The 16,158-nt window shown below is 37.3% G+C and overlaps 1 protein-coding gene across 2 annotated transcripts in view; it reads left to right on the top strand.

Annotated features, from left to right (window-relative positions):
• Nucleotides 1–16,158, top strand: part of MAN1A1 (mannosidase alpha class 1A member 1) — a 176,687-nt gene that overhangs the window by 139,290 nt on the left and 21,239 nt on the right. For both annotated transcript variants that reach the window (XM_045499427.1, XM_045499428.1), the window contains 2 exons: nucleotides 9,588–9,711; nucleotides 11,614–11,707. In XM_045499427.1, coding sequence (XP_045355383.1) covers nucleotides 9,588–9,711; nucleotides 11,614–11,707 — 218 coding nt within the window. The remainder of the gene's footprint in view (nucleotides 1–9,587; nucleotides 9,712–11,613; nucleotides 11,708–16,158) is intronic.

Here is a 16,158-nt window from a genome sequence, read left to right as displayed (position 1 = left end):
ACAGAACAGACGCGGATTTCAACCACAGTGGCTCCTGTTCTGTTGAGAAGGATACCTGCCTTTATTGCTGAGTCTTCCTCAACCTTGTACTCTTCCTCCTTATTCTTACTCACCTCTTAGTTCTCTTGTCATAGACAAGAGAATTTTTCCTAATCTTTATGTTCTTAAAACCTCAGTTGCCAAACTGTTTCGTAACACAGTATTCTACAGCCTCTAAACCATAAGTTGTAGGCAGAAGGCAGGGAAATGAGAATGAAGTCGTTTGATAGTTTTATTCTCCAGCATCTGTTCAGAGTAATCTCTGAATCTGTTTGTTCTTACCACAAGTTATGCATACTTGTTTGTGATAATTCTTTATGTAAAAGTTCAAAACCCAGAAAAACTACTATTTTAAATTATAAAGTGGTTTAATTGCCTACCTAGTTTCTTTTGGTTGGTTAGAGTTCTATTCGATGTTAAAAGAAGTAATTTGAATTTACATAATGCCTCTTAAAAGAACACATTAATTATTGGCCCTGATCACCTAGACTCACCTATTTTCTTGAACTTTCTCACTGTTAACTCATCATTTGGATATTTGAATAGTACTTGTAGCATTTAGCTACATTTTGCCAATACAGGCTCCTTAACTTAGCATTTATTTTATTTATTTTCCTTTAAAAAGAATCTATTGCCCACTCTGAAGTATGGTGATAACTAATTTATTAAGCATCAGAGAATGAATCTTTCCCAATTACTCTCAAGTAGTTTAATATCTGGAAAAAACATACAGCGAGGATCTGTTGAACTTGGTAATGAAATATCAATGTGCTTTATATACCATACTAGTCAGAGGAAGCTCACTTTCTTTCATAAAATTTAATTAGACCCACTTGATTTCTTTGCCGAAGACCTCTGAAGAATGCCCAAAGGAAAACCAGAATGGTTCTCCAAAAACTGTTTTGCTTCTACTCAGGTGACTGGACAAAAATTTAATTGAGTTGCAGCTGATAACCCAGCCCTCCAAAATTTCAGAACAAACCATCTTGACCAGTAAGATGCTGGAAGGATAAGTAAATCTAATCAATCTCCAGGTAAAGCCAGACCTTCCCATACATGCTCACTGAGAAACCCCATTAATTTTGTTCAACTCCAGGGGAGCCTGGGTGGCTCAGTCAGTTGAGCGTCTGACTCTTGATTTCAGCTCAGGTCATGATCCCAGGGTTGTGGGCCCAAGCCCTGAGTCAGACTCCATGCGCTTGATGCTTGAGATTCTCTCTCCCTCTGTCTCTCCCCCCTCTCACAGTCTCTTGCTCCATCTAAAAACAAAAAAAGAAAGAAAAAGAAAAAAAGTATTTCAACTCCAAAGTCAGGTTGTTCTTTAGTAAATTGAGGATTTTTATTTCAATGATCCTTTTCTAAGCCTGTATTCCAGATGAAATCATTATCATTCCCAAAACTCTTGCTTATATATACTGTGCTTACAGAGAAAAGTTATCTGAAATTTGAAAATAAGGCAAAAAGGTGGGTATGCTATCATGTCATGTTAGGGTAAAAGATTATCTAGAGGACGGTATTGAATTCAAAGCACTATATACTATTGATTAAAGGTCCTAGAGTTAGTGAGGTTACATGTTCAATTGTAGAATTTTGATGAAATATAGATTTTGTAGAGATGCAAATATTTTGTCTGGTGGAAAAGATAATCCAAGAGTTACCGTTTATGATGCTGTTGTACATGACCTCGCGTTGTGGGTAGACTAGAGGGGCTCTCCTAGCATTGCCTAAAAACAACCAGTTTCTCAAATGCTCCTTGATTGTTTTGTTATCTTACTGGTTCCTTTATTGAACCAATAAAATATTTGTCATCTGAAAAAACAGAAAACCTTAGCGTGTTTCCTATAGTGTTTCATGTTTACATTGTACATGTGCCACGCTCTCAATAAATTATGGTCGACTTACTGGCTCATTCTTACTTGACTTTGGCAAGATGTACCCCCAGAGTACTTATGTTTTAACCTGTTGAGCAAAATCATTTAATATTATCCTCTTATACTTCAGAATTTCTGCCAAAAACTAACGTTAGTTTTGGCATAATTGATAGTGAACTGTTCTTTTGCAATAGTAATTGCTCCATAGCTTCTGCTGTACCTTAAGATCAGTGGTGGCAGACTTGTAGCTTTCATGGGCCACATAAAATTTCCCTAATAATTGAGAGGCTGGCTTTAGGTGGCCAGTGTTTTTATTTCATAAAAAAACAATACCAAAACATAACCCTGCCTATTATCATCATTATTTCATTGAAAAAGGAAAAGCTTAACATCACAAAAGTGAGAAGGACATTAAAGTGGAATAAAAGATGGGGCGCCTGGGTGGCGCAGTCGGTTAAGCGTCCGACTTCAGCCAGGTCACGATCTCGCGGTCCGTGAGTTCGAGCCCCGCATCAGGCTCGGGGCTGATGGCTCAGAGCCTGGAGCCTGTTTCCAATTCTGTGTCTCCCTCTCTCTCTGCCCCTCCCCCATTCATGCTCTGTCTCTCTCTGTCCCAAAAATAAATAAACGTTGAAAAAAAAAATTGAAAAAAAAATAAAAATAAAAAATAAAGTGGAATAAAAGACAATCATTTAAATTGAATAAAATTTAGCTTTCATAATAATTTACTGCCCTGTCCTTATTTTTCTCATTTCACCATATCTCAGCTCTTAGAAATCACAACTTCAGATTACTTCAAGTTTGTGGTAGAAAACTTGTATCCAGACTAGAAAGGATATTTTTTTCTTAAATTGTCTGTAAAAGGACTTGTATGTGGTAACTCTAAATGTAGGATTTTATTATTTAGCTACAAGTTAGGGGTAGGAGCCAAAGACATAGACCCTTCATTATTTTTTAAATTTCATTAAATGAAGCATATATTAAATACCTTTGTTTCTTGGCACTGACCTAGACTTTGGAATTAGACTTTGGGTGCTTTATGAATAAAGCATCTTAGAATCTAGAAGGGAACAATCCTGGCCGTCCTGGTTACAGAAAGAGACTGAAGAACAGAATTTGAAGAATTAAAAGCCTGGAATCTGCACTGATTTCATTTATCTTGATCCATAGATGATCCATAGACCCATAGAATGAAAGGCAAATAAATAAACACAGCCAAATTTCACTGTATTATGAAACTGTATCCACTGTATTATGGATTAGATCTTAATGGATCTTAAATGATGTCTTAGAATGATGATATCTGTTAAACTCTTACAGTAATGAAACAGTTGTTTCTAAATCTCTGGCAAACTAATATTAGTTGCCATTTCTGAAGATGGAATATAGTATCCCCTATTCCATCCTGAGGTTTATGAGAAAAGTGTCTGGCTATAAATGTTTATTTGTGGTTCCTCCATCCCCAGCTTTAAAGGACTTGATATAATGATTTACAGCAGATGAATTTAAGATATCCCAAGAGCTGTAGAGACTACCAAATGTGGCAAGATATAATAGGCCCACACTTTTAAGAAATAACTCTGTAAACAGTAGACATTTATGCTTCCAATACGTATTCCCAAATCCATCTTCATTATCGGTTTCGACAATTAAATTAACATCTTCCAGCTGGAATCTGTGTAGACATTTTTGCGTGACAGTTAGTTAGCTTTAAAAAGAACTAGACCTACCACCAAATTATTTATAGTGACAAAAGTAAAATGAAAATAAAGTGGTTTCAATGTCTATCAATAAATGTATGTTTAAATAGACTAGAGTATAACTGACCCTCAAACAACATGGGTTTGACCTGCATGGGTCTATGTATATGTGGATCTTTTTCCAATAGATACAGTATTGTAAATGTATTTTCTCCTTCTTATGATTTTCTTAACATTTTCTTGTCTCTAGCTAACTTTATCACAAGTAAACAGTATATAATACACATAACATACAAAATATGTTAATTAACTACTTATATTATCAATAAGACTTCCAGTCAATAGTAGGCTATTAGCAGTTACATTTTAGAGGAGTCAAAAGTTATACATGGATTTTCAACTGCACAGGAGGTCAACCTAACCCCTGTGTTGTTAGAGGTTCACCTATATATCCATTCAGTCAGGTACTATTCACTCAAAAACAATGTACATTGATGGGTATGGGAAAAGTCCACGAAGAATGTGATGTATGTTTAAAAGAACATGTAGAATATGATTTTTTTAAGTACAGTAAAGTAAATGTATGTGCATGCTCACACATCCTAAATGCACTACAATGCTTTCTAATCAGTATTACTAGCCTTTTAGGAGTGTTCCCCAAACCTAATGATAGGTTGCCCCAGTTTATCCAATAAGTGGGTAGAAACTGCATTCAACTTATTTGCAATCTCTTGATAATGTTTAGCAAGGAGATCTTACTGAAAGGACAGCTGGAAAACAGAATTTTAGCATCTTTGGACATGTGGAGCAGATTATTTAGGGAACTAGAGAGGCCTTCTCATCATTTACATTTTTTTAATTTTTTTAAATGTTTTATTTATTTTTGAGAGAGAGAAAGAGAGAGAGAGAGAGAGAGAGAGAGATAACTAGCAAGGGAGGCACAGAGAGGGAGGGAGACACAGAATCCGAAGCAGGCTCCAGACTCTGAGCTGTCAGCACAGAGCCCACCGCAGGGCTCGAACCCATGAACCATGAGATCATGACCTGAGCCAAGTCAGATGCCCTACCGACTGAGCCACCCAGGCGCCCCTCACCATTTATATTTTTTGCAAACCCCAACCTCTGCTCCAATCCTACATAGTCAAATGCAAGGACAGCAGTATCGACAGTCAGAATAAACTAAAATAATAAGTATTTAGTTTTAATTCTGTCAAAAGTAACTACCCATAAGAGGGAGCAAGGTGACTAATTTTAAAACATTGTTTTGGTTTTTGGTTAAGAAATTTAATGTGCATATTCTTTGGAGATTTAACCCACATGCTGCTGTTCAGAGGCAGTAAAGCATGAATAGTGAATTAATTCAATCAAATGGCTGCCCTTTATTAGCCATCATTTCCCTGTGGGTAGCCTTGAGGGAAGTAGTCCTCCCCAGCTGAATTTTGTATGGATGAGCTATAGTAGAACCTTGCCTAGTCCTAGAATGCCAGTCCCCTGGGATTATTAGTCCAACTCTCAGTGAGGTCTCAGATGACAAACTTGAAAGATCAGCATTGTGTGAATCTGTTCAGGAAGGAGGCATTTGTAATAAGTGAAGCTGAAATTGCTTAATCTCAAAATCAATTAGCTTTGGGAATACAGTTAAATGAAACAATTGTTCATGAACTTTTCTAATTATTCTTTCCTAATTTGTGCTAAAATCCAAAAGGAATAATATTGGATTATCTGCTCTTTTGAATTAAATATCCCTGTGTGCCTCTCTATTTGCATGCATAAGTAACGCTTTACCATAATATACAGAATGTGGGGAATTTTTTTTCTTCCAAAACTTGCTAACCCCATAGCCCAAAGGAATAACCCATATTCTGGATTTTGAACTTGAAGGGCATTTGTTTACTGATCAGCTAATCAGAAATTATTCAGGCAAGAATCCTCAAGACAATAGTTTATTGGCCCATTTCCCATTGTGCATAGAACAGCAAGCAGTAAGGAAGAGTAGATTGAAAGTCATAGCTAATCAAGACTGTATAACTATGTAATGCTTTGTATATATATTCATCTGGCAATTTTTTAGAATCATCTCAGTTCTGTAAATGCTTTATTTGTTTCATTTGATTATAGTAAATAGCCAAATGTATTTTTTTAATGATCTAAACTATATCTGGGCAAACATATCACTTTGGGTACCTCAATTTAAGATTATTTTGAAGAGATATACCATCAATCCAGAACAACCCTCCAGCTACTTGATTCATTACAAGCTCTAGGAGGAGTCAGCAGCACTCCCTGGGATTCAAGTGTGAATAGATTACCATTATTAGAATGGTAGTTCCTTTCTCTGGATATTAGCCATTCCCAGGAGAGAGGGGAAAAAAGCATAATGTCCACTGCTTATGAGAGCTATGAGGTCAGTAAATAATTATACCTTCTTGTTTTTTATTGCAATAGGATGTGGGAGTATATTAACACTGCTTAATAAACTACACTCAAGTTGTACTCTCTAAAACAACAGAATAGTATTTCACATTTTCAAAAGAATCATAGTGACTCAGCTTTTAAAGACATGTTTCTAGTTGTGATTGCCAAAATCAGTTATTTTTTGTTGTGATGTTTTATCTTTAAGGAATTATTACCTTTGTAGAATACTGAAAATTTTAATTAAAAAGAATTTTTTTCAATACATTGAAAGATATGTATTAAATAATACTCCAATTTAAAATAGAAGAACTGGGGCTTGGAAGAAACAGAAGTAAGTGAAATTAGAGTAGTACAAAAGTTTGAAGTTCTGTTTCAGGATTCTTTGAACCACATACTTGGCAGCTTCCCAAATCACGTTAATTGCCTTTTTGTGTATACATTTCCATATGCTGACTCATCATTTGGCTTATAATGGTTATAATGCAATCATTATAACAAGATTGGGAATATTTAAATATTCTTCCCTTTTATGCCTACCTGATGGAACTAATAGTTTCTGAACACAAACTGTTATTTTGTTTTTAAATATTTTTCTAAAGTATTATTAGTGTTTAGAAAATAAAGATAAAATAAAGAACACCATGACTGCCTTTAAAATACTGTGATAACAGAACTGAAATTAAAGACATTTTAAATCCCCTACTCTCTCAGATGAGACTGATCTTGACCCAGAGGTCTAGAAAGCTTTAGTGTTTGGAATCATGGGATGCCCAGAGTATCCTGACCCCCAGATCAAAGGAGCAGAACCCTCTCTGCACTCATTTCCCTTTGTCATAAACCCACCATTTTGGTGTCAAATGCTCAACGTTTGTATATATCAGTTTAGAAATTAGAGCCATATAAATGTATTGATTCCTCAATAGACTTAAAATTTAGAGACCTTAGAAATCATTCTATGAGTGTCCAAAACTGGTTCTGATTCAGTACACATTTGCGGTACAAACAGGCAGCCAGTACACACATTTTTTAGCTGTTGTGTTTTTTTAGCTGTACCCAGTACACACATTTTTTAGCCGTTATGTCTTATGTTGTGTGCCCCACACTCTTCCCCAGACCAATCTCTAGTCATTGCAGGTTTGCCTAAGAAAAGGTAAGTGACCTTATTAAATATCTAGATAAAACGATACTCTCTCTGACTTCCTGAAATCCCTCTCTCACTTATATTTAACAGCCAGTACAACTATTGATCTTACAGTTTTACTGAAATACATTAATTCTGTAGGTTGAAAGAATGGTAATCAAAGCCATTCCTTCATGTAAACATGCCATGTATTCTAAACCCAGCTTTCTTCCTGTTAGCGTGACATATCCTTTGCTAATGCTTTTACTGTTCTTGCTTCCTATATAATTAAACAGTGATAGAGAAGTGTGCTGATTTCCTTCTGATATGAATGTGCAAAGGAGAAGGAGGAAATATATATAATCCTTTTTAAATCTTAACTTTTTTTAACATATTGAAATTTTTTCAGTGTGTCTCTGATTTTCTCTTAACCACATTAATAGCAGGGAACAAACACATGGAAACAAAAGTAATTTGAATTTTAGATTAGTACATATATACTACTTGAGTTTCCCAGGTGAGAGTGCTGCCACACCCTCATACCCTGAACTGAAAAGAACCAGTCTTTGAAGATCTGGAAACTGGGCTGCATTCCTAGCACATTGTCTTTTTCCCCCTCTAGGACAAAGTCCTCATTCCCTCTTACCTTGATATTGTGGCTTTGATTTTAATAGTTTCTATAGAACATAGAAACTTTTGCTTTTGCTTCATTAGGCTTATTGACTCTGGTCAGTGATGGAATGGTTGGAATTTAAAAACATATGACAACAAACTAATGACCAATTACTATGTGCACTTGCCATATGTTAATAAAATTTGAAAGTAGTTGTTCATCCTATTTGGATGATTGGCTATTGTTTTCGTCTAAGCCAGCCATGAAAATAGAAACTGATTTACATTCCTAGAACTTAATAAATGTAAGGAATTTTTAAAAATAAATAAATGTGTGATTTTCAGACCTCTTTTATTTCTGTTTACTTTTTTATTGTGTTTACTATAAACCTGTGTTAGAAGATAAAATCTAGGTTTTGCTCTAAAAAGAAACAGAGCAGGGAGGAAATCTAGGGGACACCAAGAGCAGTATTCAGATGGAGTCAACTTGGAAAGGGAGGAAAGTGAGAAATCCATAAGCCTCCAAGACCTGGCCCAGATTCAACTTCGTAGCCTTCTCTTCCCTTCCCTCTACTCACCAGTATCAGGAGCTTCTTCCAGTTCCTGGCTAGCCCTTCTGTGTACTCTCAATATGCGGATGCTCCCTCTCACCATTCTTCCTCACTAAATCTCATTCATTCTTCAAGAATCACTGGGGAGTCTCCTGCTTAAGAAGTCTTCTGTGCCCCTCTGCCATGTAGGATTATATGTCCTGGCTCTCAGGTCTCAGAGACCTTTTCACACATCTATCCTGGCACTTACCATATTTAATTGGAATTATCTATGCCTAGGTCATTCTTTCATATTATACTATAAGGTCTTTAAGGAAAGATTGATCATAATCATCCTTTAACCCAATGCCATACATAGTCCCTGGCAAATGTTAGGCATGTAATAAATCCACATTTGAACAACAACCAAAACGTGGGTTTTCAGCTTTCTCCAAGGGGATTTATTGGTAAAATCCTTGACTTGACTCTTTATTTCAAATATCATGTAAGTCTTGACGTTTTAAATGGTGCCGCAAAAATACACTGTGCCCAAGAGTCTGACCATGTCTCCAAAGTTATTTTATGTGTACTTGTGTGTATGTATATTTAGGATTAACTCTTTTTAGAAACCATTTCTCCCAGATGAGCCATGAGGCAATAATTTTGGGAGCTCATGCCTTTTGACCTCTTTCAGATTTGAATTTCATAATTGTGTTGAACATAGATTAAATGGGTCAGAGAATAAGTGAGTGCTCTGGAAAATATACTTAGAAAATAAGTAAAATAGTGTAAGGGAAAACAAAAGAAAGTAGTAAGTGGAGGGAGGGTTTGGGGAAAGATTCAGTGAGTTTATAACCAATGAATCAATGAAATGTATATCAAAGAAAAACTTTAAATATAATGTGAATGTCTATAATAGTCCATGGAATCTCAGGCTGAAATTAATTAAAATGTTGGAAAGCTTTATGTGGGATTTGGGATATGTTTATATTCCACTTGGAATAGGTATGTATCTCTATATGGCACCTGTTCCTTCCAAAATATTTGTCTGTTCATCAACAGCAAGGACATAGCAACTTTTTTCTGACTGAAGTCTACATTGATTTTCAATTTGTAGGTAAGAGTCAAAGCCTGAAACCAATAGCCAAAGCCAACAATGCTGGATATTTTTAAATATCCAGAGTGGACTATCAGCTGAGATGCCATTATTCAAAAGCTGTCTCTTTCACTTCTGTTATTTAGAGCTGCAAAAATTGGCATTAGTCTGACCCATAACTCTTCAATCTCCTCTCTTCTTTAGTGGGATTGGAAGGAACTGGCCCTGGGCCTCAGGAGGCAGCAGTATTTTGGCAGAATTCGGAACTCTGCATTTGGAGTTTCTACACTTGAGCCACTTATCAGGAAACCCCATCTTTGCTGAGAAGGTGAGATCCTCCAATACACCTTGCATTGCAAAGCTGCACTTGTGAGAAGCAACATCCTCTCCTGGACGATTTAGTAATTTTGGATGTGGAAAAGAACAACCAAGTTTAACATAGTTCTTTATGATGTTTTGTTACATGCGGCATTTCATTTTACCAAACAGTAATCCTGCAGCCTTTTTATGGCATCTTCTAACTCTGTGTGGGGCAGCCTGTGATACATGTCTGCTTCTCTATACCTCAAGGAAGTCTCTTCACCTCTCTGAATTTTTTCCTTATCTAAAAATATATAGGTGTTGTGTGGGACTGTATGAACCACGTATGTGACTTTTTAAACTCAAAATATAAATTAAATTTGAGGTAGCAAATGAATCTATTTCTAATTTGCAAGAAACAAACCCATAGATATTTGGGTAAATTTATATTCAGCCCAACACTTCTGCCCTAAGCTTTCACCCCATCTCTCAACTCCCCTCACAGCAAGATTCCTTGGGAGGGTTGTCTCTGTTATCCCCTCTTCTTGTGTCCCACTTATCTGGAACACTTTCCAGTCAGCTTTTCTCCCTGCCGCACCCATCTCAGTGACCAGTGAGCTCCACATTACCAGGTCTGGTGATTATTCTAACCTCCCAATTTCATCACCCTCTCAGCATCTGATGCACTTGGTCACTTCTCCATGAGACACTGATGGGGCTGCAAGCTTATGGTGCTATCCTGGTTTGCCTCCTTCCTCAGTGGAGTGCTCCTTCTCAGCCTCCTTTGTTGGATCTTCCTCAGCACCCCAATCTCTAAATATCCAAAAGCCCCAGGACTCAAGCCTGGGCCTTTTTATGTTCACTCTCTACATTATTTCATCCAGTCTCATGGGTCTACATGCTATCTATGTGCTGTTGACTCCAAATTTGTAATTCCAGTCCCAACATGTCCCAGACTCTCTCTCCAGAATTTCCACTGAAAGATCTAAAAGAGAGCTACTACTTAAAAAAAGCCTCAGACTCAACCCCCAGACCTGTTTCTACCTCAGTCTCCACTATCTGAATAAATGAACCGCTCTGTTTACCCAGTGGCTCAGACCATTAATCGGAGGTCATCCAGGCTCAGGCTCCTCTCTAAGGATAGACCTTAGGTCGAATCCATCAGGAAATGCTTTGGCCCTGTTCTGTGACTCTGCTGCTACCCTGTTCCAGGGACCTGTCTTCTCTCACCTGAACTCCGCCGTACCCTCAGTCACGCCCATCCTGCAAGAGCACCAGACTTAAATGGCTTCCCATCACGCTCGAAATAAAATAAGCCCTCATTTTGGCCCACAAGGCTTGCATGTGGCCCTGGTTACCTTTCTCCTCTGCTTTCTGACATTCTCCCCTTTGCTTCCTCACCTCCAGCCTCGGTGGTCTTGCCAAACCCACTTTCTCCTCAGGGCATTTGTACCTCCACCTCCCTCTGCCTAGGTTGCTCTTCCTCCAACTTCCCGCATGGTTGTTCATTTGATTCTTTAAGTTCCTGCTCAAATCCCCTCACGTCAGGCTCCCCGGCCATCCCTGACTCAGCGTGCAGCCTCACCACCTCACATCAGTCTGTCTCACTGCTCTCTATAATTTTTTCACAGCCTTTATCGCCACCTTGACATATTTATGTGTTTATTATGTCTCCTCCCACAAGAATGCAAATTCCAAGAGGGTAATGACTTTGTTTATCCACTGATATATCCCTAGTTCCTTCTATGGTGTCTGGCAGATCAGTGTGACTGTATTCACTTACTGAGATTATTTTTGTAAGCCAGTGGCGACTGTCTTTGTGCTAATTCTAAATTCTTTCCTAACATGGAAAAATGTAATGAAGAAAGAGAAGAATGGCACCAAAATTGTTTTTTAGATTTTCATAGTAACATTTCATTTTCTGTTGTAGGTAATGAATATTCGAACAGTGCTGAACAACCTGGAAAAACCACAAGGCCTTTATCCTAACTATCTGAATCCCAGTAGTGGACAGTGGGGTCAATGTAAGTCAAAAGATTAGACTTGTTTTAGCTCTTTATGGTATCCAGCACTGTTCTAGTAACAGAGAGAAGGAGCACAAAAAAGCACAAATCTTTTTGAGGAATGTTTCGAAAAGGGGAAAGTGGGCATGGTTCCTTTCATGAGTCTGTTGTAAGACAGACTGTGTTACCAGGGAACTAGGTGGCTTATTTTTCCTGGGTGACTGTGAGCATGATGACATTGTAATCACATTTAAATTATTAATCAGGAAGGAAAGATCTGATCAGGTTGTGTGGGGATGTTAGCCTATAACAAGCTGGTCATGTGGATAGAAGAAAAAATTGTTCCTTTGCGCTATTAACTATTAGCGTTTTGTACAAGAGTAGCTGGATCATTCTACTTTGTAGCGTTTTCTTTTTTTCTTTTTTGGCTACAAGATGAGAGAGGAACCTGAATCTTTAAGGGTTAGGAAATTGAAAGAGCAAACAGGGTGTTTTCTCTACTTAATTTTAAGCCAGCAGATAAAGGTTTCTTCCCAGTAGAATTATCTTCAGATTAGGAGAAAGTATTATGCAAGAAGCCTTCACTTCAGATCCCTTAAGGACTTTGATCAGTGTTACGAAGACTCAGAGTAGTTGAAAGAAATGTTCTTAAGTTGATTTGGAGAAAAAAACCTGGTAGATTAACGCAGCAACTAAAACCAAGTGCAGAATACTAAGTGAGGTGCCTAACTGTGCTGGGGATATTAGCAATGCCTTACAATTTAATTCCAATTTAAGTATTTTCTTTATATTGAAAATTATATTCTTAGATGATTATGCCTCACTGTTACTTTAGAAGTACTTTTCTCAAAGAATAATTTAGTAGGGGAAAAAATGTGCTAAAGTCTGTGTTTGTAATGCCTATGGAAGACAGGCATCTCAATGCTATTGAGACCACAAGACCATAATCATGGTTGCCACTTAACCTAAGTGTGGTTCACATATACTGGACCTTTCAGGAGGTCCACAAGGTCAGAGCTATTTTTATATTAATACTAAGGCTTTCTGCCACCTTCACTGTGCTGATATTTGCACTTCTGTTGCAAAAGCAATGGTGGGTAAAACTACTGAAGCCACAGAGAGAACCATGGTAGAGGAGCCAGAAAGTACTAATCATGGTATTCCTCATCGACAATAAGAAATAAAAATATGCCAGAGGCACTTATGAATAGTTTTAATGAAAAAAATTACCTGTTAAGTTTATTTATTTGTTTTGAAAGAGACGGAGACCGTGCAAGTGGGGGAGGGGCAGAGAGAGTGGGAGACAGAGAATCCCAAGCAGGCCCCTCACTGTCAGCACAGAACCCATGGGGGACTTGAACTCATGAACCGTGAGATGGTGACCTGAGCCGAAATCACAAGTCAAAAAAAAATTATTGAGTCTGGTAAATCTCAGCCATTGAGTACACTTCTTTGCTGCATAATAGAAAATAGTGTTTGCCGCATAGAAAACCACTTGTGTGATTGTTCGAGTTGCAGGCTGAACCAGCCATCTATTGCTCCGTGCAGTACCATTTTTACTTGAAAGAACAACTGAAGACACACTTTGGTTGTTCAGAGTTGGGTAACTCGTAGACATGTTCTCAAAAACGAGCCTGTCACTTCAAAGAAAACTGATGGTGTCGGTGCCATGACAGAATTTGAGTTTCTAAATGAAAATTAGAATTTCAGGAAATGTGTATATGCCGCCATGACCTTGATGCCTTTAACCAATACTTAGAGACATTTATGATGAGATTGGTGTTCATGTTAATAAATACAGTTTTTGGATACTCTATAGTGAACTGTGTCAGCATTCAGAAGATCCACATAATTCAGTGAACCAGTATTTTCCAAATGACTAATGCATGCAATTACAAAATGATGTCAGAAAGAAGATCCATTCAAAGTGCAAGATAGACCAATGGATTTTAATGTAACAGTACAAAAATTCATTGATGTGATTTCTAATTCCACCTTACAACCAACCTTTAAAACATTTTTAACCTTTGGGGCACCTGGGTGGCTCAGTTAAGCGTCCAACTTCAGCTCAGGTCGTGATCTCACAGTTTGTGAGTTCAAGCCCCACATCAGGATCTGTGCTGACAGCTGGGGGCCTGGAGCCTGCTCCGGATTCTGTATCTCCCTCTCTCTCTGCTCCTCACTGCTTACACACTCTCTCTCTCAAAAATAAATAAAAATTAAAAAAAATTTTTTTGACATTTTTAACCTTTAAAAAACGATTTGTCAAGTTTTATTTTAGTATCAAAGAAAAATATCCATACTTGTCTAGAAAGATTCTTCAAATACCTTTCCCTTTTCCAACTATGTAACTGTGTGAGGCTGAATTTTCTTTGTGTATTTCCACCAGAATGACATACAGTACTGGACTGAATATACAGCAGATATGAAAATCCAGCTGTCTTCTGGTATAGCAAAAATTTAAAAGATTTTCAAAAATGTAAATCAGTGTCAGTCTTTTCACTGATTTTTTTCTTTTGTAAAATATAACACGTTTATGAAAAAAACTTTGGTAATATAATGGTTGTATTATTATTTTAAATGAATAAAATATTTTTAATTTAAATATTTTAAATCTAGTTTCCAATATGGTATATATTTACAGATATTACATAAACAAGTTATTTGGAGTATTTCTTAATTTTTAAGAGTGTAAAAGGGTGCTGAGACTAAAAGTTTGAGGACCAGTAGAGTATTTGAAATAAAATAGAATTTGAGTTGCTTTCTGAGTACAAGGACCAGAGAAGATTCTCTAAAAGGACAGGTAGTTTTAGCATTTTCCTTCTCATGAATGATTTTAAAAATTGAAAAAAAAAATTATCTTTGATTGACTCTTTTCTTCCTGTGATTTAGAAGCCACTGTGAAGAGGGACAAAAAGTATCAGTTGTACTGGAATATTCCAGCTTCACCTTCTGCGTTACCAGTATATTGTGTATTTGGCCATGTTTCCCGGTACAAAGGGCCCTTTATATTTGGATTACTTATGGGCCAATTTCCTGATGGCAGACAAATAGGGTTGATGAGTCTCATGTCCGTTTCGCCTCCTGCACCTCCATCCTGTGTTCCAGCCACAAGGGAGACCCATTTGTTTTTTTCATTCTTTAATCAAGCCCTGCTTGGGCATATCCACGTCCTGGTTTGTGCTGTTTCCTCGGCCCTTTTACCTCTCTTCTGACTTTGCCAACATCCAGCTCAATTGCCCTTTCTTCTGGGGGACCTTCTTCTTCAAGACCCGGTTGTAATTTGTTAGCACCCACTTGACTTCTACTTGCCCTCTTCTTCCCCTGCCCCAACACTTTGAGTGCTTTCCTGTCACTGTCTTTTTCAAAATGATTTGTATACATCCCTGTTCCTAGGGACCCAGAACTTTTGAGGCCAGTGACTTTGCCTTAGTGATGTTTGTTAGCCCAGCACACTATATCTTGCACCTAGTAGGTGTTTGCTTACTTGAATTTTGTGAATCCTCATGCACTGTGTATCCAGTCTGTCTTTCTGTCTCTGCTTTTAATAATGGTTCTATTTATTCTCCTTTAACAGTTGCCCCTGCTCCTCAGTTGTGGCTGAGAGACAGCATCAGGTCCTGGTCACTGATAATACAAAGAGATCTTGCAACTGTTGAGGCCAGTTGGGACTCTGTGTCTATAGACGGAAAATTATCGTTCTCTCTTGATTAATATACATATAGTGTCACTTGCATCATTGGGGGAATGCTTTGAGAAGTTCAGATTCAGATGAAGTGTACAAATTATTAAACATTAAAGATACTGAGTATTTAATCCTTTTTGTCTTGATTCTTTTGCTACTCGTTTTATCTCTTTAAGTATTATGAATCATTTTATGGGACCTATTCCTCTCAGGAAGGAAAGAGTAAATTGCCTTCCATAGAGAAGAGCATAATATTTGAGTGACCGTAGTACACATTACGTTTAGAACATTTGGGAATAAAAATACCATATATGTTCTTTCTAGAAGTGGGCAGTCCCTTCCTGCTGATAAAATCGAGCATGTTCTGTCCCACACCCACTAAATATTTACACAGAATTCTGTTGCCAACACAAACAGTCCTCCAGACTGGGGGAAACTTAGTGAGTGATATTCTAAGTTATCAAAAAAGCTTGCTCTTGTTTTCCTCTATGTTCCTTTATTTTGATTCTTTCCAAATATGAAAAATCTATAGGCAGGAAATAAAAATATAGAAAATTATCTGGTGTTTACCAAAATTAATTAAAGCAAATATATTGTTATGTAACCCTTTTTCCTTTTTTAAAAATCATCAAATGCCCAAACTTGCTTCTTCCGTCCATTATAGAATCATAACCCGAGGGGGAAGAAAATGAAGCTGCTTCTGGCTGTTAGCTTTCAACTCTCAGTGCTTGAACTCTGAAGGGCATGTCTGGATCATGGCCATCATTTCCCATTACTTCATCTAGAC

This window comes from Leopardus geoffroyi, chromosome B2 (genome assembly GCF_018350155.1).
Source record: "Leopardus geoffroyi isolate Oge1 chromosome B2, O.geoffroyi_Oge1_pat1.0, whole genome shotgun sequence".
NCBI classification, from domain to species: domain Eukaryota; kingdom Metazoa; phylum Chordata; class Mammalia; order Carnivora; family Felidae; genus Leopardus; species Leopardus geoffroyi.
Note: the sequence above shows the minus strand (reverse complement) of the source record. Positions and strands in the feature narration are given on the sequence as shown.